We start from the raw sequence: 26,171 nt of genomic DNA, 5'->3' as shown, positions 1-26,171 counted from the left end.
AGATCTACAGATCTCTGACTTGTTTCAGAGAATTTGTTGCAATTGATCATATTCATTGCAAAAAAAGCATCCATATGTAACACGACCATACCAGTGCAGTTGTCTCTCTTGCACACCACAATTGATGCTTCTTTTGCCCAACATTTCTGTCAGGGCACTTACACTGTCGTGTATGCACACTGACATTACACATCTAGCAGATCATACTAGCTTCATTCCTTTCAAGCCTATGCATGTCCTCAGCAGTCATGGCCCATGTTTCACTGCCATGTAGCATGGCAGTTCATGCATCATACAGTCTACCTTTCACCCTGAGCGAGAAGTCCTTAGTTGCCAGCAGAGGTAGGGGCTCCCTGAACTTTGCCCAGGCTCTCCTTACTCTAGTTTCTACACTCTCAGAGCAACCACCCCAACTAGACTTGGTAGCAGAAGCTATTAACTGCCTCTAGTTTCTTCCCCTGGCATCTGATGGAATATTGTGTACACCTTTAGTGTTTATTGCCCCAATGCATCTGCTACACACAAAAACTATTATCCCGGTTAGCCTTTCTTTGATATTGGTGCACCTTTTATGTGTCCATAGCTTACAACGGGTGCATCATATGGAGGAAAGTTGAAAAAGTGTGACACTGACATTATTTTTAGCACGCCAGGTGAAATGCTTGGTTAAGTTTTATGTTTGAATTCTGCTGAAGTCGACTTTGTCTTTTGTCCTTCCGGGGGGGGGGGGGGGTCGATAAAATTAGTACCAGTTACGCACTGGGGTCAATGTAATCGACTTAATCTCTTCCCCCAAAATTTGAAGCCTTGTGCTTCCAGCAGAAAGGATTTATTAAAGTTGAAAAAGTGTGACGCACTGACACACACACATTTATTATATTAGATACGTCTAATTTGGGGGAAACTTTATTTCGATTAAAGCGTATTTTATATGTGTATGTGAAGGCGTGGGGCTAGGGCATTCAGCTCATGATCATAAGGTCGGGAGTTCAATTCCAGGTGAAGCATTGTGTCCTTGAACAAGGCACTTTATTTCACATTGTTCCAGTTCACTCAACTAGCAAAAATGAGTTGGACCTGGAATTCAAAGAGCCTGCCTTGTCATGATCTGTGTCACGCTGAATCTCCCTGAGAATTTCATTATGGGTTCATGTGTCTGTGGAGCACTCAGCCACTTGCACGTTAATTTCATGAGCAAGCTGTTCTGTTGATCGTATCAGCTGGGACCCTTATAACCAATGGAGTGCTCCTTCCATATAATATATATATATATGTGTATTAAAGAAAGCAAAAATTAAAACAAAAATGAATTTCACAAGGAAGGGGTCAAAGTGTGATACACAGAAATTAGTTTTCACATTTATTATATTAGATATAAATATAGGAAAATTGCTATTAATCCAAACAAGTGGAGGAATAGGTGAAACGAAGCTGACAATTCAGATTGAATTAGAATTTCAAAATATAGGAACGTAGATAGTGTGTGGAGTTGAGGTTTCAAATTGTGTATTCTGGTTGTTGGTTTCAGAATTAGGCACAAGGCCAGCAATTTTGAGGGGAGGGGGTTAGTTGATCTCATCGATCCCCAGGACAACTAACACCATTGCTGCCACCACTGCTACTACTACTACTACAGTTAGTCTCAGTTGTAGCTGTGCTGTTTTGTTTCATTATTTTTTATCATCTAAAGACAACTTCAAAAGATATTCTCAATGATTTTCTATTTGACGGTTCTTTCTTTCTTTCTTTCTATTTTGCTTCGTTCTTCTCTTTTGTCCCCCCACCCCCACGTTTCTCGTTTTTTTTCTTTATTTCACTTCGGACAATGTTCAAGTAACGATGGCAACAGTCCCCATTTATGATTTTGCTAATAAGTGATTAAAAATAGTTTTCTACTGTTATTATATGAGCTGCAGGTCAAACTCGATCGAATAGACCTTATGATCAATGACATTCCCTCACTAAAGGATGAAAGACAAAATTTATCTGCATGGGATTTGAACTCAGAACGAATGCAGCAAAGCCCCCCCCCCCATCTCTTACCAGCTCACTGAAAAAAAAAAAAAAAAAAAAAAAAACCGTAATGAGGATATTGTTCCTTGGTTTATTTGCACACAAAATAAATCTGAATTTCCCAAAGGAAATGAAATAAAATTCCTGCTACCTCCATCCACTACTCTTGGGAGGGTGATTGGGGTCGAGTCCTTAGGTACATCCTCCATAGGGTCTTCTAATCAGAAGCAATGATTTTAAAAGGATTTCATTTCTTTAGAAAACAAAGATTTTTTTTTTCAATGTTTTTAAAAATCAACATCATTAGTTTTGACTAATTTTTCTTATTCTATTATTCTGTACACAACTAAGGCTGCTTTATTTATAACTATAAACACCACAGCACAGGAATCAAAGAATTTGGTGCCTAAAATTTTGTTTCTAAATTCCTTACACAATGAAAAAGACTGTATTACCTTTGTTTAACGTCTTTAATCTCTTTCTCTTGCTTTTACAGGTAGTTTACTGCATCTCACTGGACATGTTCGATGGACTAAGAAAAGTCTAAATGGTAAAATGTCGGCTCAACTGCAGATATCTAACCATTTCAGTCGAAGACGGATCAATGTTCCGGTTATCTTAAAGAAGAGACCTGATCCACTGACACAACGAAAGCCATGCTGGATGTTGTGGCAGAAATCCTATTCTCAACTGGCTTTTCTATAAATGGACAAATTCAAAATAATCTCACTTCAGGAAATGTCTAGATATTTGCATGAAATACTTTGAATCTAAGCAAATAGGAAAAGCTAATTCTAGTTTCAGTAAAATTGCAATGAGTAAATATCAATTTTGAATGCATGTTAGCAAAGGGACAAAGGCGTAGTGTGCCATCTCGTAATTGTAAGGGATTGCTTCCTGGATATATTGATTTGTTCTGTTGGGATTCTTTATTTGTACCTTTGATCTGAGGCGAGATATTACTCTAAGCTGAAAGTAGCTGGGACAAAAGTAAAGGACATCGCCCACTCAAATTGTAAAACATAGTTACATAGAAGTATATATATATATATATATATATATATATATATATATACACACACACACACACCTGAAGTTCATGCAAGTTGATCATGTACATTTTGAAAGTGGAAATCAAAAATACTACTTTCTCTCTCTCTCTTTCACACAAGATATGAAATTTTCTTTCAATATACTAAATCTACTTGTTCCTGAATATGTTTACAATGTTTGGTGGACATGTTCAATTTTATGTATCAATAAACAAACACCAGAAAAAAAATATTTTAAATTTTTTTCTTTATTTCAGACTTAGCAACATGGCCCCTATCTTTAACCCTTGAAACTGCCCTTAGTTCTTCCTGATTTGAAGTGAACAAAATTAAAAACCTTCCGTTCCTATTTCAAGTTAATTCCTGTTCCAAATAATAATTCTAGTCTTGGCAAAAGGCCAGTAGTTTTGGAAGGCCAAGGGAGTCAATCACATCAATCCTGGTGCTTGACTGATAGTCATTTGATCAACGAATGACAGACAAAAGTTGATCTCAGCAGAATCTGAGGAAGAAATTTAATCCTTTTCTTTGTGTTCTGAGTTCAAATCCAACTATGGCCTACATTATCCAGTTTAACACCATCCCCCACCACCTGACACTGTTGCAAAAGGTTAGACCAGGACTCTAGTTTGAGGACATCCTCCTCCCTCCTACCAGTATGGATGGCCCCGTGAAGGCTCAGAGGCACCCCCCCCAAACAAGAAAAAAATAGTCAAGCATGGCTGTGTGGTCAAGAAACTTGCTTCGTATCCACGTGGTTCATTTCTATTGCATTGCACCTAAGCCAAATGTCTACTATTGTAGCCCCAGGCCAATCAATCCCTCATAATGGAAACTGTGTCGAAGCCTATTATAAGTGTTTATCACCACATAACTTGACAACCAGTGTTGGTTTGTTTACACACCTGTAACTTAGTAATTCAGCAAAAGAGACTGATAGAATAAGCACTAGACTCGATTCGTATGATGAGAATCTGTCGAGGGTGTGCCCCAGCATGGCCACAGTCCAATGACCAAAACAAGATATAGTCAATGAGTATGATCTAGTATTTCTTGACAAATTTTATTAATAAACTAAATTCTCATTTGGTTTTAAAAAAAAGAAATTCCTGAAGAGAGATTTCATTCAGCTGGAATCCAAATATCTCCAAAGAATTCAATAATAAAATGAAGAACATTGTCATAAAAAGGAATTGTCTGTGCTTATAATGAGGAAAATGAAAGAGGGAACCAATCGTTTATCCATATTGGTCAGATTGGGAATACAGAAGAAGACATTTGCCCAAGAGGCTGCGCATTGGGACTGAACCGAAAACCCACATGGTTGCAAAACAAGCTGACTGTTCTTTTTTATACATTAGCTTGAAATGTTCTGTTCTGGGTTCAGGTGATCCCCATTAATTAATGGCACAATGGAACAACCACTGCTTCCAATCAGGCAGCAATAAGTGTATCAAATATTTCATAACAGACGGAATTATGTCCAGTAAAGGATTTGACGCAGCATTCCATCATCGGCAAATTCTGACTGCTTCCTTCACTTGAATGGATTCTCTCCAAGTAGCCTCTAACTTTATTCATAGCTTCTGCATCGGATATAAATTCCAATGGGGTTATGTTATTGAAGAATTTCACCTGAAATATTAAAATATTCAATTATAAACAACAGAAGCAAAACGTACTTCTTCAAAAATATAAATAATCTAATCATGGAAATTTCTTAAAATTTGCATTAAAAAAAAAATTTTTTAAATCTGAATATATACTCTTATACTCTTACTCATTTCAGTCATGTGACTGTGGCCATGCTGGAGCACAGCCTTTAGTCGATCAAATCGACCCCAGGACTTATTCTTTGTAAGCCTAGTACTTATTTTATCTGTCTCTTTTTTTTTGCAGAACCGCTAAGTTACGGGGACGTAAACACACCAGCATCGGTTGTCAAGCAATGTTGGGGGGACAAACACGCACATACATATATACAACGGGCTTCTTTTAGTTTCCGTCTACCAAATCCACTCACAAGGCTTTGGTCGGCCCGAGCCTATAGTAGAAGACACTTACCACGCAGTGGAACTGAACCCGGAACCATGTGGTTCGTAAGCAAGATACTTACCACACAGTCACTCCTACGCCTACTACATACTTATGTTTTGGCCAAAAATTGGTCCAGGCAATGTTTAATTCTGAATCTGTTTAACATTTAGATTCCTCTATCAAATGTAATACTTATTGCCATTGTTTTGAATTAATCCAGCTTTATCTCAAAGCTTCAAGATATCAATGATGTGATTGCTCATTTTTATTTTACAAAGAACATTGTAGGATAGGTGTAAAAGGCTGGATCTGGTCAGAATATTTTGGTTAGATATGGTTAGTTTAAATGCTTAGAAGCTTAAGTCATTTTAAAGTCAAGTTTTGTGGGATCATGGCCCATTCGAGGGGGGGGGAGTTGTTGACTGAGGTGTATCCAGGTGTCCATGGCTTACTTGGTATCCCTTGAAGAAATTTGTCCTGATATCGTTTGAAGGTAAATTTGTTTTGGGATAATGTTAAATAGGCGAAGGAGTGGCTGTGTGGTAAGTAGCTTGCTTACCAACCACATGGTCCCGGGTTCAGTCCCACTGCGTGGCACCTTGGGTAAGTGTCTTCTATAGCCTCGGGCCGATCAAAGCCTTGTGAGTGGACTTGGTAGACGGAAACTGAAGGAAGCCCGTCGTATATATGTGTGTGTGTATATATATATATATATATATATATATATATATATATATATATATATATTTATGTGTGTGTTTGTCCCCCCAACATCTCGACAACAGATGCTGGTGTGTTTACGTCCCCATAACTTAGCAGTTCGGCAAAAGAGACCGATAGAATAAGTACTAGGCTTACAAAGAATAAGTCCTGGGGTAAATTTGCTTGACTAAAGGTGGTGCTCCAGCATGGCCGCAGTCAAAATGACTGAAACGAGTAAAAGAGAGAGGGAGGGAAGGAGGGAGGGAAGGGCCTGTTGAGGAAAAGTAATCATGTTGCAGTGTGTTTATGTTTTGTGACAGCCCCATAAAGAAATGCTGATCTCCCAAAGTGGATGGAACTCACGGAAGAGGGAAAACCCAGAGGGGACAAAATACTGAAAGACGACCTCAGGGCACTGAACCTCTCAGACAAGATGACAAAGGGCTGAAATATCTGGTGCCTTGCTGTACGCATGAAAACTCATCCTGCACAGCAGAAGTGTTAAGGGCTCCCCAGCCCCGGGAGGTGGGGGTGGGGAAGAGGATTGGCTGGCTAGAGTCCTGTGCCAGTGCCACATTAAAAGCACCAAGCACTGTAAAGTGGCTGGTGTTAGGAAGAGCATCGAGCCATAGGGGCCATGCCAAAACCAGACTGAAGCCTGGCACAGTTTGCCAGCTCTGGTCAAACCATCCAACCCATGCCAGCAGCCTGGTCAATAGACATCAAATGACGATGAGGAGGGTGTAAATGATGTAGCACTTAGTGTGTGCGGGTGGAGAGAAGAGAGTTTCTATGTCTTAAGGTGGTCCCAAGAATCAAGATAGGTCATATTATTTTTGTAATTGCTATCTGGGGTCTCTCAGTCCTCCATATGTAAACACACTAAATTACGAGATATTTGTGGTGCCTCAATACAGTCACTCAATCTGCTAGAAATAGCAACCAAACTTCTTTCAAATCACAATAATAGTAGTAGTAGTAGTAGGGTGCCAAGAGCACCATCCGAGTGTGATCGTTACCAACGTCGCCTTACTGGCACCTGTGCCGGTGCCCCATGCTGGTGGCATATAAAAAGCACCCACTACACTCTCGGAGTGGTTGGCGTTAGGAAGGGCATCCAGCCGTAGAAACATTGCCAGATCAAGACTGGAGCCTGGTGCAGCCGTCTGGTTCGCCAGCCCTCAGTCGAATTCGCATGGAAAGCGGATATTAAACGACAACGATGATGATGAATAGTATCTTAAAACAAATTGATACATTGGATAGTACAGTTGCAATATACAACTCTGACCTATGGTCAGTTTGACCAGTGCTGACCTCATTTAAACAACAATAAAAACAACATTGAAGTTCCTTCTTCCAAAAATATTAAAAGTGACCAGTGGTTTTATCCGAGACGGAGATAAGACAGCGAGGAAATGGAACTAATATACTATAGGGGTCCAGCAGTGGGCAGGAGGATGGGTGCGTTTTGGAGTGGAGGGGCCAGGAAAGGGGGGGTGGCTTTTTTTTTGTGGTTTCATGTTCATCCCCACAGCACACTACCTTGAGCAAGTTTCTTCTACTACAGCCAATCAAAGCCTTGTAAGTAGATTTGGTAGATGGAAACTGTAAGAAGCCCATTGTATTTGTGTGTTGACACTGATAGGATGTTCTTCATTTCATTTCCTGTCTTCCTTGTAAAACATGTCTGACTATAGGCGGTGCCCCAGCATGGCCACAGCTCATAAGCTGAAACTAGAATCAATCAATCAATCATAGGCAAATATTATTTTGCTTGGAAACAGGTGAAGGTTGAGGACAGCGAGAGCATCCAGCCGTAGAAAGTCTCCCTCAATAAATTGTCAGACACATGCAAGCATAAAAATGTGGATGTTACAATGAAGAAATGTGTGTGAGATTAATGTATGTGTGTGTGTACATAATGCTGATGGGACTTTCATATTTCACCACTCCCTCCCTTCCTATGCCCCTCTTTCTCCATTCCCCACTTCAACCATCATTTATTGTCCAGTCCCAATCAAATACTGACCAGTAAACAGGCTATTTACTCTCAATGGCTGTGTGCTTTCCAATATAAGTAATTTGCCATATTGCATTTTTTTTAGTTGCTCATTCTTCCACCCATCTTCACCATTTACTGCATTGTAAAGAGGATGTAAAGAGCTGGAACAAACACCGTGATACTCTAACAGTTTCATCAATTCGTCATCAGCCTCAACGTCCATTTACCACGGACTGGACAGCTAGGCAGGAACTGGCAAGGCCAGGGGCCCACACCAGGTTCCATAGTCTGTTTTGGCTTGAGTTCTGTGGCTTGCATGCCTTTCCCAATGCCAACCACTCTACAAAGTGTACTGGATACTTTTTACGTGGCATTACCTTGTAATTGTTCAGAATAATAATAATAATAATAATAAGCATGATTTGACATCTGCTGCTGCTGCTGTTATCTTGCTACAATACAAAATAAGATTGGTCAAGAGGGAAATCGAAAGTCAAAGTAACATCAGTCATTTCCTTTCAATACATTCATCCCATTTGTCAATGTCGTCATCAAACTAAAAAGTGTAAACGCAACTTACAGCTTCGTCTCTCCAAAGGTTGGCGATGATATAATAGACGCCATCTGTCAGAATAAACTTCATCAAAAAGATATATTCCATCACTGGAATGTCTGTAAAACAAAAAAATTGCAGAAATTCTGATCGTTAAATATGTGTGTTCAATGAATTTCAAAATTTATTGCATAAAAATAGGACAATTTTCTCGTCGTTGTCATCATAATCATTGTTTTAATATTCACTTTTCCATGCTTGCATGGGTTGAAGTGGCTTGCTCAAGGACACAACATACTGTCCAATCCCTGAATCAAATCCTCACATTTATAATTGTCCACCCAACACTGTAACCATTCAGTCAGATGGAGGATAGAAACAAGATGAAGTCAACAGTCTAGAAAACCAGGAAAATCATTTCACCTAAAACGAAAATTAACGTATTTTCTACTCTTCCAAAGAAAGGACAACAATGGCAAAAGAGAGGGAATAGAAAGGTTTGCTTAATACAGCAGCACACAAAAGACAAAATAGAGACATTAAAGAAATATTCAAGTCATTGGGTTTTTAACGACCTTGTCTCCATGCGTTGGACAAAATTTGCCAAAGCAGATTTTTTCCAGCTGGATGCCCTTCCTGTCACCAACCCACACCTGTTTCCAAGGTAAGATTTTCTCCATAACCAGACATGTTTTCATGGAAGACTGGAAATGAACGACCCTGCTTATATGACACTGACACTCATCTACAACTATTACACAATGTCAAAACAAGGAGGCAATAACACACGCACACACACGATGGGTTTCTTTCAGTTTCCATCAACCAAACCTACTCACAAGGCTTTGATCAGCCCAGGGCTGTAGAAGAAGACGCCTAAGGTGTCACACAGTGGGACTGAACACAAGACCACATGGTTGGAAAACAAACTTCTTACCACACACCTATCACACCTGGACAAATGTTGACACAAATTATTAAACATGCTTAATTACATCATTTTATATTAGTTACAATATATTTATTGTAACTAATGGTGACCTTATTTTCTCTCTCTTTTTCAGTATCCTTCAAAAACTCCATGCTTCCCAAAATTCACCAACACCCCCCCTCCTCTACCACTGCACTCTTTCCTCTTCATGGCTAACTTTCTTGTCTTCCCATTTTATTCTCTGTACCCTACAACACCCATTGCCATTTCCCTTTCCTTATTACTGTTTCCTGTCCTCCCTTTGTTTTCTCCTTTCTCACAAACCGCATGGCTCCTGACCAGCATTGGATAGAATAAGCTCTTTGCTTCTTCAGTGCTAACAATGTTTTGAAAAATCTTCTCACTGAGTCTGCTGACGTTTCCATTTTTCATGACTGGACTCAAGAAGACCTGTACCACAGAGCAGAAGTTTTAAGATCATTCCTTCTGGTTGTTTAAAGTACTTGTGGTGGTGCCGAGTAAAAGAGCCCATGCGGTTCCACATAAAAGGGCCCGTGCGGTGCCACATGAAAGGGCCTGTGTGATGCCACATGAAAGGGCTTGATGATGATGATGATGTATCTTCCAATATTTGAGATGACTCACTGGTCTGCTCCTGAGTTCTTTTCTTTATTCAGCTTCTTTCCCTTTTAATTTGTTGATGTATGAAATGTGATCTGCAGCAACAACCCCTTCTCTGCATGCTTGCCTCCAATTCCTACGGTTCTCAGCTAGGGTTTCCCAATTGTTAGGCTAGATGTTAAATAAGGGCATGGTCCTCTTGATGGGGTTACAAAAGTGTTTCTTAGGTGCACCTCATGAGAGATGATCTTCTTCCAGTCCAGATTACAAGATCTATTTGGGCGTTTTTGTATCCTTTTCAAAATGTATCCATTGGAGTTGATGTTATTTCATGAGAGTTCAAAGAGTTCTTCTGGATTGTCCTTGCCAGTATATCATCATTACAATAGTCATTGCATTTAACATTCAGGATCAACCTTGATTGAACTTGATGAAACCTTTTAAGGTGATCTTTTTAATTGCATAATACCCAAGTCTCACAGCCATAAAATATGGAAGCACAAGCAGCATGAGTCACTAAAACTTTTGTTTTGATTTTCAGGACATGGTATTGAAAGACATAGGTTAAGAGGTGCCAAAAGGATTTGTGGGCCACAGTCCAAAGAAGCAGGAGTTGGACAAGAGATGACAGATGAAACTTCTTTTCGATTCGTTCCCCCCGTAGACATATAATCAGAAGAAATCTTTCTGTTCTGAATAACAGAACAAGAATCTTAGGCTTTTGTATACCATTCCACAATTAATTCTCAGCCAGATCTTTCCTGCTTGTTCTTTGTGCTTAGTGGTCCAGTTCTTGTTTCTGCCAACAGAATGATGTCAATCCCATCCAAACATTTGCCTTGGAAAGGGTAAAAGAAGTACCAATTTCACTTTAAAAAAAAAAGGTCTTAGCCACTACATAAACAGTGTTGAAAAACTGAATTATGTTGAGTAGAAAAGCAGTAAGGGAAAGTGTCATTTGCGTGCAATTATGTTGTTCGAGTTGGAAGGATTATGGGAAATCTTGAAGATGAGGATTGCTGACAGGAAGAGCATCCTGTCGTAAACCTGCCTCTCTGAATCTCATCTGACCCATAAAAATGGAGACAAATGGGTCTCAAGTGATGTTGACAATGATTATCAACAACCATTCAAGCCATGCTAGAACAACCCAATCACCACTTACCATTAGAATTGGTCTTCTTGGCACAATGGGGGCAGCGGTAATATTCAACACCATCCTTTATTTGAAAAGTCGACGGTTCTAAATTGTAATTATTTATTGGAGTTCTAAAGAGAGAATTAGGATAGAAAAATGGTAATTAGGACAGACAATGGTAATTAGGGTGGTAAATATCAGTTGAAAACATACAAAATCTAAATGTTATTTCGAAGAAAAGAATATCGCTATTTATTGAACGTTACATTTATTACAAAATGACACTTTAAATGTAAATTTTTTAAGTTACAATGAAAATTTTTAAAAACTTGATAAACCCATAAAAACTTGCAGATTCTTAAAAAATTTTAAAGGTAGTAACAGCAAGTTTTAAATGGTTAAAACAAAAATGCAACAAATATCAGTTCTGTACGCAGTTACAAATAACTGTCTTTTTACCACAAAGAATGTCTTCAAAGTCTAATGCAAAAATATTTTACCAATTCTTGATAAAACATACGTCTTAAAATATTTTTAAGTGAAACCCTATAAAACCAGTGTTTTGGGATTTGTCATGAGAATTAATCATTAGGTGGCAATTAGTGGATTAATACTTACAGATAATGACATTGAAGACAAAATAAGCTTAAAAAGTCTGATACGCTGCTAAGTTTGGGGCTGTAGTCCATAACTCTGGCCAGAAGACGGAATTTCATGGGAGCAGTGGCGTTCTTAACATCACAGAAATGAGACAACTTGACAGATTGATGGCCTTGAATAACTGGAATTAAAATGGAAAACAATTTCACAGAAATTAATTTTTTTTAAATGACAGAAGTAAATAGACATCAAGAAGATTTATGTGTTTCTTATCCATCGACTGGAGCTGAAGAGATATGATGAAAATCGATTTTTACCAGAGTCTTTGATAAAAACTTCCTGTTTTAAAATGATTTTAAATTGACCATCAAAATTCCATGCTAATTTAGGTTCTAAACATCAGCTTAATAATGCCAAAATTAATTGAAACAAAGAAAAGGTGTTCTAACAGAAAATATAGAAAACAGGGAATAAAATTGTACATTTCCATATCAGGATAGATTTTTTTTATTTTTTTACAATTCTTCCACATTCAACATCGTTTAACATCTGTTTTCCATAGGTTGGATGGTTTGACAGAAAGCTGCACCAAGCTCCAATTTTGGGCCTGGTTTCTATGGCTGGATGCCCTTCTGAACACCAACCATTTTACAAAGTGGATTGGATACCTTTTGTGTGGCACCAACACAGTAGAAGTATCTCTTCATATTTTATAATCTTTCAAACATCTTTAGAGATTATCTCAAAGGCTTCATCTCTTTAAGAAATAATCACTGCCTACCTTGAAATAACAACACATATTTATAAACAAACAAAAACTGGTACAGCTGCTGTGATGAAAGCTCTTCCTCAGAGGAAACTTCTGGTCGTACTTATATTGTTTGTTGGGTAAATTTTTACTATTGAAGACCAACAAATGATTGCCGACTCTTCAAACTATAATCAAAAATATTTTTTTACACTTTAATGGATTTTGTTAAAACAATTACCTGTGACAGTGGATAAAACTGCTTCAGGTGCATAATTCTCTATATTAAATTGACTATTTGCGATGATTCCAACTGAAGTGTCATCCGATTCTTTTGCCATTTCACTTAAAACTGTTTGTGGCACCATCTTATTGGGAGAACTACCAAGAGCTATTGACGAAAAGAAAAGAAAGTCTTTTAATACACTCTCATTGGTAATTTTTAACTAATTCTTTTGTTTATATCTAATTTCATTTTCTTCCTTCATGAATATTTTCATAAAATTAAAAATGTTTTGTTAATCAGGCTCATTCTTATTTCAACGACCCTTTGTCTCTCAATTACATCAATAATCTGCAGATTACCATTTCTTCAGATTATATTTTATCACACCTTTTGCCTACAGCAAGAATTCTTCTCAATGGTAAACAGCAGTGAATACAGCCTTTATTACAGTGAACAGCTCGCGGTTTCAAAGCGACGAAAATATTTTGACAAATTAATTTTAAATGCTGAAGTGAAACTAACGGTATTTGTGTGTTTTTAAATGGCTTATAAAACACCTTCCATGCTGCAATTGTCTATATACACACACACACACGAGATAGAACTAGTGCTACTGTAATAAATGTTACTGACCACACATACTTAACAAAAATGATCCGTGTGTTTGCCAGCAGGCTACAATTTAGTGTGGTGGAGATTACTCCTTCGAAGTACCAGGTGTTAAAACACCTGATAGTCATGAACAGTTATGCCCTACTTGTCCATGACTTTCAGGTGTTTTAACACCCGGTACTTCGAAGGAATAATCTCCACCATGCCAATTCACAGCCTACTGGCAAACATACTGTGTATACACATTATGTGTGGTCAATAATGTTTATATAGATATAAATTTAAGTCACAATATATGGATTCAAGAAATCTGGTAGTACTCATAAAAAAAGCTCCTTAATGTATCATTCTACAAAATGCATAGAATATATAATACAAGACAAGAGAAGTCAAATATTTTGCATTAATGCAGTAATTCATTATTAAAAATAATATAAATTATTTACATGTTTTCAAGTTACGAAACAATTTGTTGTGATATTAAAATTTTCTTATTGTTAAATAAAATCTCATCAAATTATTTCTGTCATTTATGACATATGTATATATATTTTGTTATCCCATAAATAATGCAGTTTTTTCAATTCCATAAACTAAAAGTTGGAAGGGAACGGGATAAACTACCTGCATCAACTTGCTATAAAAGCAGGTAGTAATTTTACCTTGTACTTATTCTTAGTGCATGTTTCAAAGAGTGCAGTTTGATTTTAGCAGTTGTTTTTCCAAAGCTATTATGGAAGTGACAAATAAGTTCAATAAAGGCAACGACACAATGGAAAGTGTGAGAAATATTTATGCAGTATATGGGGATAGGACAATAAGTGTAAAACGGTGTCAACAGTGGTTCCAGAAATTCCAAACCGGAAACTACAGCCAAGAAGGCGAGCCTTGTCCTGAAAGATTTATACAGCTCAATGAGGACCTCCTGCAAATGCTGGTGAAACAGAATCCCATCGTAACTGTTGAGGAAATAGCAGAGAAGCTTGGATTTGGTCATTCAACCATTCATTGACACCTGAATGACTATTCCATTCATGCCATCGGAAAAGCCAGCAAAATTGAGTCTAATCACGTGCAGAAAGTGAATGTCTACTCTTCTTTGCTGCCACATCTCACGATTGAGCCCTTTTTTTTTTTTGGATAATTCAGCAAGAATGACATTCCAAAGGCTGGAACAGTTTGAATGGGAAACAATGCTCCACCCACCAAATTCGTCAGACACTGCCCCATTTGATTATCATTTATTCTGCAGTCTTCAAAATCATTTGGATGGAAAAAATATGAATTATGTAGATGAGGTCAGAACAGTACTGGAGGAGTATTTTTTCATTTCAGACAAGTGAATTTTGGAAGATATATAGAAGACATTGTAGAAAATGAAGGAGAGTATATTTTAGATTAAAAAGGAACTTTGTTTATCTTAATTTTGAAAAATAAAAGAAGTATAAAAAGAACATTATTTATGGGATGACCCAATTTATCAAAAAATCTATTTTGAACCAATAACATGTCCATCTCCCAGGTGATATCTGCAATCTGTATATTTTTCGGGGTTTTTTTTTTTATCCTGACGTAACCTGGGTCAATGACATTTATAATAATATCAACCAAATAATGATGTCAACAATCAATCTGAATGTGTCAAAACTTTCTTAGGTTAATGGAGATGTCAGAAAGAAAAAAAGAGAAAAGAAGCAATTATCAAATTTAACAAAAAAGAAAACCAACTTTAAATGGCAAAAGAACATTTAAAAGACATCAGAACATAGGTGCAGAAGTGGCTGTGTGGTAAGTAGCTTGCTTACCAACCACATGATTCCGGGATCATTCCCATTGCGTGGCATCTTAGGCAAGTGCCTTCTACTATAGCCTCGGGCCGACCAAAGCCTTGTGAGTGAATCTGATAGACGGAAACTGAAAGAAGCCCATCATGTGTGTGTGTGTCCATCCGTCCGTCCGTCCCCAACATCGCTTGACAACGGATGCCGGTATGTTTACGTCCCCATAACTTAGCGGTTCGGTAAAAGAGACCGATAGAATAAGTCCTGGGGTCGATTTGCTCAACTAAAGGTGGTGCTCCAGCATGGCAGCAGTCAAATGACTGAAACAAGTAAAAGAGTAACACAATTTTCTTTTGCATATATTCAGAAAACTTATATTTTCAAAAGTATTTCTTGCCTTTTGAGCAGATTAATCACAAATTATTTTCAATAAGTCATTGCAGGCATGGATGTGTCATTAAAAAGTTTACTTCCCAACCATGTGGTTCCAGGTTCAGTCCCACTGCACAGCACCTTGGGCAAGTATTTTCTAAATTCACTAACTAGAGCCGTGTTAGTGAATTTGGTAGACAAAAACTGAAAGATATTGATTGCCTGTGTGTGTGTGTGTGTGTGTGTGGAGGGGCATATGTGTCCTTCCCCTCCCCAACATGTGCACCCCATCCCTTCAACCTTTCCCAATCTTTACAAATGCTGTCTACCTCCCTCCCTCTCCTCCTCCATACACTTGCAAACCCCCTACTCCTCCTACCTGAGCTACCACCAGGACACCTCACCACCAACCCATTCTCACTCTCTCCCAATGTCTTCCCTCATACCTTAGTCCCCATTTAACAAACTCTCCCATCGCTCCACTGCTTGGGTTTGTACACTTGCAAGCTACGTGGCAATCTCAACACTACTGGTGGCACAAAAAGGGGCACTCAATACACTTTGTAAAGTGGTTGGCATCTAACCATAGAAACTATTCCAAAGCCTACATCGGGGGCTCGATGCAGACTTTAGACTCATCAGCCCCTAGTCAAACTGTCCAACCCATCCCAGCATCAAACACAGACATTAAATAATGGGCTTCTTTCAGTTTCTCAGTTTCCATCTACAAAATCCATTCACAAGGCTTTAACCAATTTGGTTGACTCATGGCTATAGAAGACAGTTTACCCAAATGCAATGCAGTGAGATTGAACCTTAGGTCATGTGTTTAGGAAGCAGCCTTCTTAACACACAGCCATGGCTAAGGCCTAGCTGTGTGGCATAAGAGGTTTGTTTCCCAACTACACAGTTCCAGGTTCAATCCTGCTGCATGGCACTTTGGGCAGCTGCTTTCTACTATAATCTTGGGCCGAACCAAACCTTGTGAGTGAATTTGGTAGATGGAAACTGAAAGAAGCCCATTGTGTGTGTGTGTGTATGTATGTCTCCTTGCCTTCATATCACATGACAGTTGTAAATGAATGTCTCTGTCATTCAAAATCAATGTCCTTCATTCCCAGTCTTCCATTAAAAATTATAAAGAAATATTACCTTGCTTACAATCAGGTGAGGGTTGGCAACAATAAGGGCCAAAGAAAATCTGCTCCAGCAAATTCTGACAAACTGCATGCAAGCATGGAAAAGTAGGGGTGTGTGTGTGTGTGTGTGTGTATATATATATATATACACACACACACACATATACATACATACATACATACACACACACACGTCTATATATAGAAGACTCGTACTCTGTAACAGAAGTGCTAAGACCAAGCCTTCTGGTGGTGTAAAGCACTTGTGGTGGGGCCACAGAAAAGTGCCCATGCAGCACCATGTAAAAGCACCCAGTACACTCTGTAAAGTGGTTGGCATTAACCCTTTCGTTACTGTATTTATTTTGAGATGTTCTGTGTTTCTTTCAATTTCTTTAAATATAACAAAGAATTTAGTAAAATAACTTAGTTATCATTAAGCTAGTGTTGGGAACATAAATTGTGACTAAGGTTTGGTGGAAGATTTTAATTCAAAACTTATGAAAGCAAGACATTTGTACTACAAAGCCAGAGGTGGTTTCAGCCAGGTTGGTATCGAAAGGGTTAAGAAAGGCATCCAGCTATAGAAACCATGCGAAATCAGGCTGGAGTCTGGTGAAGCTCCCCAGCTCTGGTCAAATCATCCAACCCATGCCAGCATAAACAATGGACGTTAAATGATGATGACGATGCTGTTTAGAACGTAGTAGGGTACAGTATAAAGCTTGTCCCCCTTCAGACTTCACCCTATGCCATCCACTAGTTGTATTATACGTACTTCCAAGTTTGTGTTTGGACATCTGTCGTGTGTGAATAAATAAATAGAAATATTTTGAACTTATGGAGACAATATTTACATATCGTCTGAGGAAATACAACTAGATCTCGTAATGAAGGGAAATGGTTGTACAATCAACTTCCTGCACACCTGGAGAACTACATTGTGTAGAAACAATTGTAGTGATTGAAAATAAATGTTTGACCATACTCTTTGTTGTTGACTCCAAATTTTTTCAGTTATGCATTTATATATATATTATTGTGTCTGGGGAAAGTCGACTGGCCCCCATGCCGGTGGCACGTAAAAAGCAGCATTCGAGTTACCAGTGTCGCCTTACATGAAAAACAACATTTGAGCAAGATCACTGCCAGTGCCGCTGGACTGGCTCCTGTGCAGGTGACACGTAAAAGCACCATTTGAGCATGGCTGTTGCCAGTACTGCCTGACTGGCCCTCGTGTAAAAGCACCCAATGCACTCTCAGAGTGGTTGGGTTAGGAAGGGCATCCAGCAGTAGAAGCTCTGCCAGATCAGATTAGAGCCTGGTGCAGCCATCTGGCTTGCCAGTTCCCAGTCAAACTGCCCAACCCATGCCAGCATGGAAAGCGGACATTAAACGATGATGATATATATATATATATATATATATATAAGACAAGATGTGTGTGTGTGCGTGTGTACGTGATTGTAGTTTATGCACATTCACAAATTAGCACGCATGTCGCTCAAATTTTAGGACATTCGTCAACACCCAATCTGGGTTTTGTCAACTTATTTTTCTCCCGAGGCACCTGCGGATAGCTTTTAGCCATAAAAAATATCAGCCATAGCTTTTTTGACAGCGTCTAACAAAAAAAAAAAAAGAAAGAAAGGTGGATGAGGGGCAGAGAGTTTCATGGGAAAGACAAAGTGAGAGAGGGAGAGAGAAAGTGACAACGTTCATAAAAAATAAAATGTTTTGTTTTTGAAAGACACTATATTTTATAATCATAGTATATATACTTTCTCACAATCATTTATTTTAAATCGTTCATCTTTCTCCCCCCTCTCTCTCTCTCACACACACACTACTTTGGGTGCGAAAGAGTTTTGCTTTTATTTTATGCTGAGTAAAAATGTGTTTTGTTGAGAATCCATTTATTTAACAACAAAGAAACAAAGAGGTAGGTAACAATTTGTCAGTGAATTACACAATATAAATAGGTACAATTTCCGAGGCTTCCACCACACCCCACTCTGTTTCACAGACCACAAAAATGGTTTTGTAGCATATTACGATGCCTTACTTTTTTTTTTTAGTGAAAATCGTGCGAGTATTAATCTACAAATTTAACAACATTTTTTCCATTCATTTCTGTTTATGAACATGTATGCATGCACACAACATGCAATAGGTGTACGTACGTATGTGTGTTCGTATCTGTTGCCCAAATATATTTATATATGTATAATATAACCAATTTCAACGGATTTCACCCAAATTTGACGTCGATATTAGTTTGGTTTGAAATAAAGAACTTGATTAGCTTAATAATCATAACTTAATCCCAGGTTATACTGCTAGTAATATATATATATATAAAGTTAATCCAAACAAGAAAACAAAAAGACAACAACGCAAGGATGTGGAACAAAGTATTATTGGACGCTCATAGAAGTATAACCTGGCTTTGCCCAAGATTAACTTAGGATTATTAAGCTAATCAAGTTCCTTATTTCAAACCAAACTAAGTAAGGGCGAAAGCCATTGAAATTGGTTTATATATATATATATATATAAATATATATATATATATATATATGGGCAACACACACACACACATGTACGTATGTACACCTATTGCATATGTTTTTTGTACGCATACATATTCATGTGCGTGTGTGGGTCCTGTATATCATCAAAGCACTTTTTTCCTCGATGGTAAAAAACCAACAAAAGTCTTAACAAATGCTTACTCGTCGCTAGAAGGGGACTTAACTCCTATTTGCAAACAATGGTGATTTTTCTGACTTGAAAATTGCTAAAAGTTTTGGTTGAAAATTTCTTTTTACTGCTATTAGCTGGTGCCTCTGGGAAAAATAAGTTGACAAAAATACAGCTAGGGTCATGACAACTGTCTTCTTAAAATTGGAGCAACATGCGTGCTAATTTATGAACGTGCATAAATTACATTCATATACGTACACACACACACACATCCTGCCTTTCATATATATACAGATAAAACTTACTTGGAAATGGCTGCATGGCATTTGATCACATATATATGCATATAAACATACATATATGTACATACCTACATATATATGTATATATACAGGCATATATGGGTACAGGATGTCAAAAAAACGTAAACAAAATGGAAAACAAAAACATATAGAAACAAGAACATGGAAAATGAACTTTTTCGAACAACGAAAGAAACGAGAGAGGCAACATAATGAACAATCCCTTCATCAGTTGTCCCGTTTTATCTACTTCGTGTTTCGAACATTGGGACAAGACGCAACTTCATTAAAGCAGTCGTTCCCGCAAAGCAAATTAAATAAAATCTGGGATTTGTGGAGGGTTAAAATGGTAACAAAAACAGGACAGTGAGAACAGTGAAGAAACGAGCTTTGACAAGAGACAGGCAAAAGTGTGGTATCTCTATATATAAATGGCAAAATGCCTGCGTGTGTGTCCTTTATACAAATTCACAATTTTTCAGTTAGAGGGCTCGCACTTTCTATAGTCATTCAAAACCATCCAAGGGTGGTCGTGCACATCTTTACATTTCCCCAGTCACCCCACAAAGCCATTAAAAAATCAAGAGAAGTGGCTTTTTTGTGAATTTTCTTTCCAAAACCCAATCAAAATGCCCGAAACTTGATACGCTAATTGAATGCCAGGTAGCTGTATGTGATTGGTCGGAGATTTGGACAGTACTCGCGTGTTTGTGCACACGCAGCTGTATATGCATGCACTAGCACTATGACCCAGCAACGCCGGGTCATAGTGCTAGTGTATATATGTATGTGTATATATATATATATATATATATATATATATATATATATATATATAGATAGATAATTTATATGATATATATGTATCCACAGGTAAATTATCAGTAATAAATTCTTACCTGTTTTAACTTTGATCCCTTTAACAGTCTTGTAAGGGGAACCCTTAGGATCTGTAAGACTTGTATGAGTTCTTTCCACTTTCTTGGTTAATTCCTCTAATCTCTTTTTGAGATTATCTATTTCTGGATCTGTTCCAGAGAGTATCTTTATGCCCCGACCATAAGATGTCCCTCGATGTAGAACAAGCTCCAATTCTTCATAAGCTGGTGGATTAACTAAATCCGGAGTTTTATGCTTTGGGCAATGAAGGTTGAAAAATTTTATAAACATTCCTGGCTGTAATAGAAAATAATCAGTTTATCAAAATCCTAATTCAGGTTTAATTGAGGTAAAAAAAAATTCAATACATTTCTTTTTTCATAAGTTAGACAAAGTTCTTAAGAAGTTTACTTTCCAATCAAATGGCTTAAGGTTCAGTCCCATTGCACAGCACCTTCAACAAGTGTCTCCTACTAAAGCCCTGGGCCAACCAAAGTCTTCAGAGAATTTGGTAGACAGAAACTGAAGAAACCCATTGTGTGTGTGTGTGTGCGTGTGTGCGCGTGCGTGTGCGCGTGTCCCTTTGTCTTGACATTACAGGAGTCGTAAACAATCATCATTATCATTCTATAAGTGGCATTATGTTTCCATTCATCCATGGAAAAAAGTGCAACCAATGTGAAATATTACAATGCTTGGAAATAGGTGAGGGTTAGCAACAAGGGCCTCTGCCCATAGGCATTCTGCTTGAATAAATTTTGTCAGACCCATGGAAAATCATGGAAAAGAGGACAGTAAAACAATGATAATGCAGTGACAAAAGAGGAAGAGCATTCCTAAGATTTTTGCAGGACCCCAAAAACGGAGAGATTCATTGAGTGTGAGCTTGAACATTTGCAAAAGGATGGCTGCAGGTAAAATAAGAGGAGATGGGGAATTCATTTGGAAAATAGATGCTCATCAGTGTGTGAAAATAGGCAGGCAACACTAAATTAGGAATAAGGCTAACGAGGCTTTTTAGGACATAATGAGTGCAACCTTTCTATTGGGCAGCTACATTGAAGTGAATCCGACAGTGTTGAGGGATTGATCGCAGGGACAGGTGTGGTGCCGTGTGGTTGAGAAGTTTGCTTCCCAACCACATGGCTTCAGGCTCAGTCCTATTGTGCAGCGCCTTGAAGAAATGTCTTCTACTACAGCTCCAGGCCAACCAATGCTTCGCAAGTGAATTTGATAGATGGAAACTGTGTGGAAGCCCAGTGTGTTTATTCCCCACCACCTCCCCACTGCTTGACAATGACAATTTGTTTACGTCTCCATAACTTAATGGCTTGGAATAAGATCCTGATAGGAGTACCAGATTTTAAAATAAAGTACTAGGGTCAACCTAAACCCTTTCATATCAGTGCTCCAGTATGGCCAGTCAAATAACTGAAACAAGATAAAAAATAAAAGATAAACCATCCTTAATCTGTGTAATTAACACTTCATCTAAGAGGCTATCGTTACAGACTTTCCATTAATACTTTCACTTGCTCTCACTAATTAATTATATTACTCTATATCAATTTAATTAACAAGATGATTGAATTATTAGCACACTGGACAAGACACTTCACTGCATTTTGTCTGTCTCTGCTACGTTCTGAGTTCAAATCGCACTGAGGTCAACTTTGTCCTTCATCCTTCCGGAATCTGTGAAATAAGTACCAGTTAAGCACTGGGGTTGGTGTAATTGACCCCTTTCCCCAAAATTTCAGGCCTTCTGCCTATAATAGAAAAGATATATCAATTTAATTAACAACACAGCATTAACGAGAAAACAAACCTTAATGGTCGCAGCTTTTTGAAAATGATCATCAAAGACACAGACATCAACCAACCAATCTTTGGCCACTTTCCTTAGTTCCATGTCAGTTTGCATAATCAGATTCCTTTCTGCTGCTTCAACAGTAAAGAGCGGACTGAAAAATATAAAAAAAGATAGAATTCCGAGTTAAAAAATCCTTTGAACTCTAAACTCTAAAGGAATATTTGACAAATTCATGATTATTTTAGAATTTAATTGAAACTGATGAAAGGTGTATTTTGGTCAGAAATACAGTAACGAAAGGGTTAATGTCTTTTCTGTCAGCATGGCTGAGATAGGAGTTAGCTGAGGCAAATTTTAGGCGCAGGAGTGGCTGTTTGGTAAGTAGCTTGCTAACCAACCACATGGTTCCGGGTTCAGTCCCACTGCGTGGCATCTTGGGCTCGTGTCTTCTGCTATAGCCCCGGGCCGACCAATGCCTTGTGAGTGGATTTGGTAGATGGAAACTGAAAGAAGCCTGTCGTATATATGTATATATATATAAGTGTGTGTGAATATGTTTGTGTGTCTGTTCCCCTAGCATTGCTTGACAACCGATGCTGGTGTGTTTACGTCCCCGTCACTTAGCAGTTCGGCAAAAGAGACCGATAGAATAAGTACTGGGCTTACAAAGAATAAGTCCCGGGGTCGATTTGCTCGACTAAAGGCGGTGCTCCAGCATGGCCGCAGTCAAATGACTGAAACAAGTAAAAAGAGTAAAAAAGAGTAAAATGAACAAATGAAAATCAATTTTTAGAAAGAACAGTTACAGAAGTCTGGTGCAAGCTTCTGCCTGGCCGACTCCTGTCAAATCATCCAACCCATGCCAGCATGGAAAGCGGATGTTAAACAATGATGATGATGAACACTAGAGAAACATTGCTTCTTTCCTGAACCTTAATCTATTTAAATAGAATAATGGATTTATAGATAATCCCTTACTTGTAAAACAGGTAAGGGTTGACAGCAACAAGACCGTCCAGGTTTAAAAAGTTTGCCTCAGCTAACTCCTATCTCAGCCATGCTGACAGAAAAGACATTAACCCTTTCGTTACTGTATTTCTGACCAAAATACACCTTTCATCAGTTTCAATTAAATTCTAAAATAATCATGAATTTAGGCTGGTTTCATTAAATAACTAACTTTTTTACTTATCAACAATGTGATATTTGGAACATAATTAAAGAAAGAGTTCTAAATTCTATTGCATAACTTTTGTCTCAAAGTGACTTTAATTACAGGTAAATCCAGGTAAATTGAGCAAAAGGTAAAAATATTAAAATTCTGTTTAAACATCACCATAGAAAATGAATCCTCAGCTAATATTCAAATGGGTATGCAACAAAATTTTGATAAAGAAGAATTGTGCACATCACTAGATCATCAGTTGAATTTAATGCACAACAGGTGTACCATAAAGGTGGAATAAACTGAAATACTGGAATCCACCGTAGGTTTGACCGAACTAAAGAAATCGGTCAAAAAATAATATACAGCCCTGGTTATGGTATGGAAGTGATAAATTCCAGACCACATCGTTCCCTAGGCCATGCTGACTAACATTTTCCCTGTATAAAAACTAAATCCACAGCAGTACCCAGTATTTGCTTCACAAATTTTCCAAACTTTGATCCATTTTGTGTTTGTTTACATTCCGTGTAAATTTGTTTCTGCAGTGATCACTTCAAACAATAAATTCCAGACCATATCATTCCCTAGGCCATGCTGACTAACATTTTCCCTGTATAAAAACTAAATCTACAACAGTACTCAGTATTTGCTTTACAAATTTTCCAAACTTTGATCCCCCATTTTGTGTTTGTTTACATTCTGCGTAACAGTTTGCTTCCACAGTGATCGCTTCAAACAAACATACTGAAAAAAATAAAAGTCTAATGGTTTCGCTTCCTAAGAAAGACTATAGATAAACTATCTCCCCAGAAAAATTGCTAATAAAAACATTTTTAAAGTTTTTACTTCATTCCGATGTAAAATTGTCTTTGCTGTCGCTATCGCCGCTTCGTTTCTTCGGATAAAAAAAACATCCTATTCATTATTTTGTACACCACGTGTTTTTGTACCTCATTCATTCTTTTTCTCGATATCTCCCTATTTTCCGTTGAAAAAGCTTTAAGTTCGGAATCAATGCTTGATGACATGAAACTCCTATCCATTTTCAAAGTTGAAGAAAAATCGATGCCGAAAACAATGTGGAAAAAAACTTTCCCAAAATTCACTGAGTTGATGAGATATCACGTCAAGCAATGTTGGATATTATAACCCGACTATTTACAAAGTGAAATCACGTGTTTTAACGAATGTACCAACGAGATTTGGGTTCAAATTTACATTTAAATAATAATAGGTTCTCTTGGCCAGGTTGGTATTATGAACCAAAATATTTTTCGGCCGGCTACGGCCAGGTTAGTAACGACAGGGTTAAACAAAACAAATGTAAGAGCAGTAGCAGCAGCAGTGTTGTCATCCTCCTCCTCATCATCATTTTAGCATCTTTTCCTTTGTTGCACGGTTCACACAAAACTACACTGGGGCAGACTTTTCTATGGTTGGACATTTTCCCTCATGTCAATGCTCACCTGCTTCTAAGCAAGGTAATAATAATGTCCCAGTCTATTAAAGAGCACACAGCCTGGACATCGTTCCATGGTGAGCCAGAAGCAAATGCCACTTTTAGTAAGAGTCTTATGCCAACAATCCACCAAACTCCTAAACATAGAATTCCAAAACAAGCTTCTTCACTCCACAGCTAAGCCAATGGACAAGCTGTGAATGCCATTCGATTTTTTTCAAAATATTATTAGTCAGGTGTTCCATTTTTTACTTGCTTTTGAAGTTTGAAAAATTACTAATTCTAATTTGTGGAAATTTGATTCTGAAAACATAGGCTCTTGATGAACCCTGATCAAAGGAATTGTTGACAAGGAAATAATGCTTACTTGGGTTGGGGGTCACAAGTTCTCTTAATTTGTATTAATAATGAAGGAGAAACGGTTCCAACAGTGAATTAAAATAAGTTACAGACTCATTCGAACAAAACCTTCCACAGCACCATTCTTACAAGAGTTTTTACTTTTTTCTCCTTGAACCCTAGGACTGACTCCTAAGGCCAGTTCCCATGGTGAATAAGTGACTGATATCACAGCATTCTTCTTGAACAGGACATGCTAGTCCATCACTTTGAGGAGGCAGCAAGTCAATTACATCAACCCCAGTGTATGACTGGTATTCTATTTCATTGCCCCCCACCCCTCCAAAACAATAAAAGAAAAAGTCAACCTTGGTGGGATTTGAACTCAGAACGTAAAGAAGTGGAAAAATTGCAACAAAGCATTTTGTCTGACATGCCAGCTCCCTGCCTTCTTCCGATATGAAGAAGACTAAATCTCAGATTGAATGCAGTGAAAAGAGGAAAAAAAAGTTGCTTTACTCACCAAGAAGGACGGGTGCCATCCCAGACTTGAATTAAGAAGCAAACGCCTTCTTCAACAACAGACACAGCCACAACCTAAAGCAGTTTCAAGACCACAATTAATATTCCACTAAAAACAATAATTGATTAATAAAACTTAACTGAATAAATTAAATTCTACCTGAATGCAATTCTAAAGACTTATAGCCAAGTTCATTGTCTCTCTAGGATTCCATACACCTCAGTGAAGTTATGATGTGATATTTTTCTGATAACCATTGGCTTACTACCCACCCATTCTGCTTCTCTTGTTTACCTTTGTTCAACTTGAGGGTGCATGCCGAGATATCGTCTCTCCTTTCCAACTGAGGTAAACACATACCTCCTCCACAGCAAGATATTTGTTCCAGTTCCTTCCATCACATTGTATGAAACCACCTCCTTCTACACTATATCCTCTCTCCCCACCTCAGT

General features: G+C 38.0%; 2 protein-coding genes across 4 annotated transcripts in view; one reads left to right on the top strand and one right to left on the bottom strand.

The window, feature by feature from the left end:
- The window catches only part of LOC115223506 (inter-alpha-trypsin inhibitor heavy chain H3-like), a 37,120-nt gene extending 33,934 nt beyond the window's left edge, over nucleotides 1-3,186 (top strand). The window contains exon 12 of the mRNA XM_029794122.2: nucleotides 2,510-3,186. Coding sequence (XP_029649982.1) covers nucleotides 2,510-2,718 — 209 coding nt within the window. The 3' untranslated portion in view covers nucleotides 2,719-3,186. The remainder of the gene's footprint in view (nucleotides 1-2,509) is intronic.
- A 111-nt stretch (nucleotides 3,187-3,297) lies between these two features.
- LOC115223615 (protection of telomeres protein 1) overlaps nucleotides 3,298-26,171 on the bottom strand; it is a 42,993-nt gene continuing 20,119 nt past the window's right edge. For 2 of the 3 annotated variants that reach the window (XM_036512515.1, XM_029794272.2), the window contains 8 exons: nucleotides 25,720-25,793; nucleotides 22,246-22,381; nucleotides 20,438-20,714; nucleotides 12,642-12,791; nucleotides 11,671-11,833; nucleotides 11,080-11,183; nucleotides 8,390-8,481; nucleotides 3,298-4,700 (listed from right to left, as the gene is read on the bottom strand). In XM_036512515.1, the coding sequence (XP_036368408.1) occupies nucleotides 4,500-4,700; nucleotides 8,390-8,481; nucleotides 11,080-11,183; nucleotides 11,671-11,833; nucleotides 12,642-12,791; nucleotides 20,438-20,714; nucleotides 22,246-22,381; nucleotides 25,720-25,793 (1,197 nt within the window). In that variant the 3' untranslated portion in view covers nucleotides 3,298-4,499. The remainder of the gene's footprint in view (nucleotides 4,701-8,389; nucleotides 8,482-11,079; nucleotides 11,184-11,670; nucleotides 11,834-12,641; nucleotides 12,792-20,437; nucleotides 20,715-22,245; nucleotides 22,382-25,719; nucleotides 25,794-26,171) is intronic. The other variant, XM_036512516.1, reaches the window with a different exon arrangement.

This window comes from Octopus sinensis, linkage group LG23, assembly GCF_006345805.1.
Source record: "Octopus sinensis linkage group LG23, ASM634580v1, whole genome shotgun sequence".
Classification (NCBI taxonomy): Eukaryota; Metazoa; Mollusca; class Cephalopoda; order Octopoda; family Octopodidae; genus Octopus; species Octopus sinensis.
This window is presented reverse-complemented; position numbering and strand designations above follow the sequence as displayed.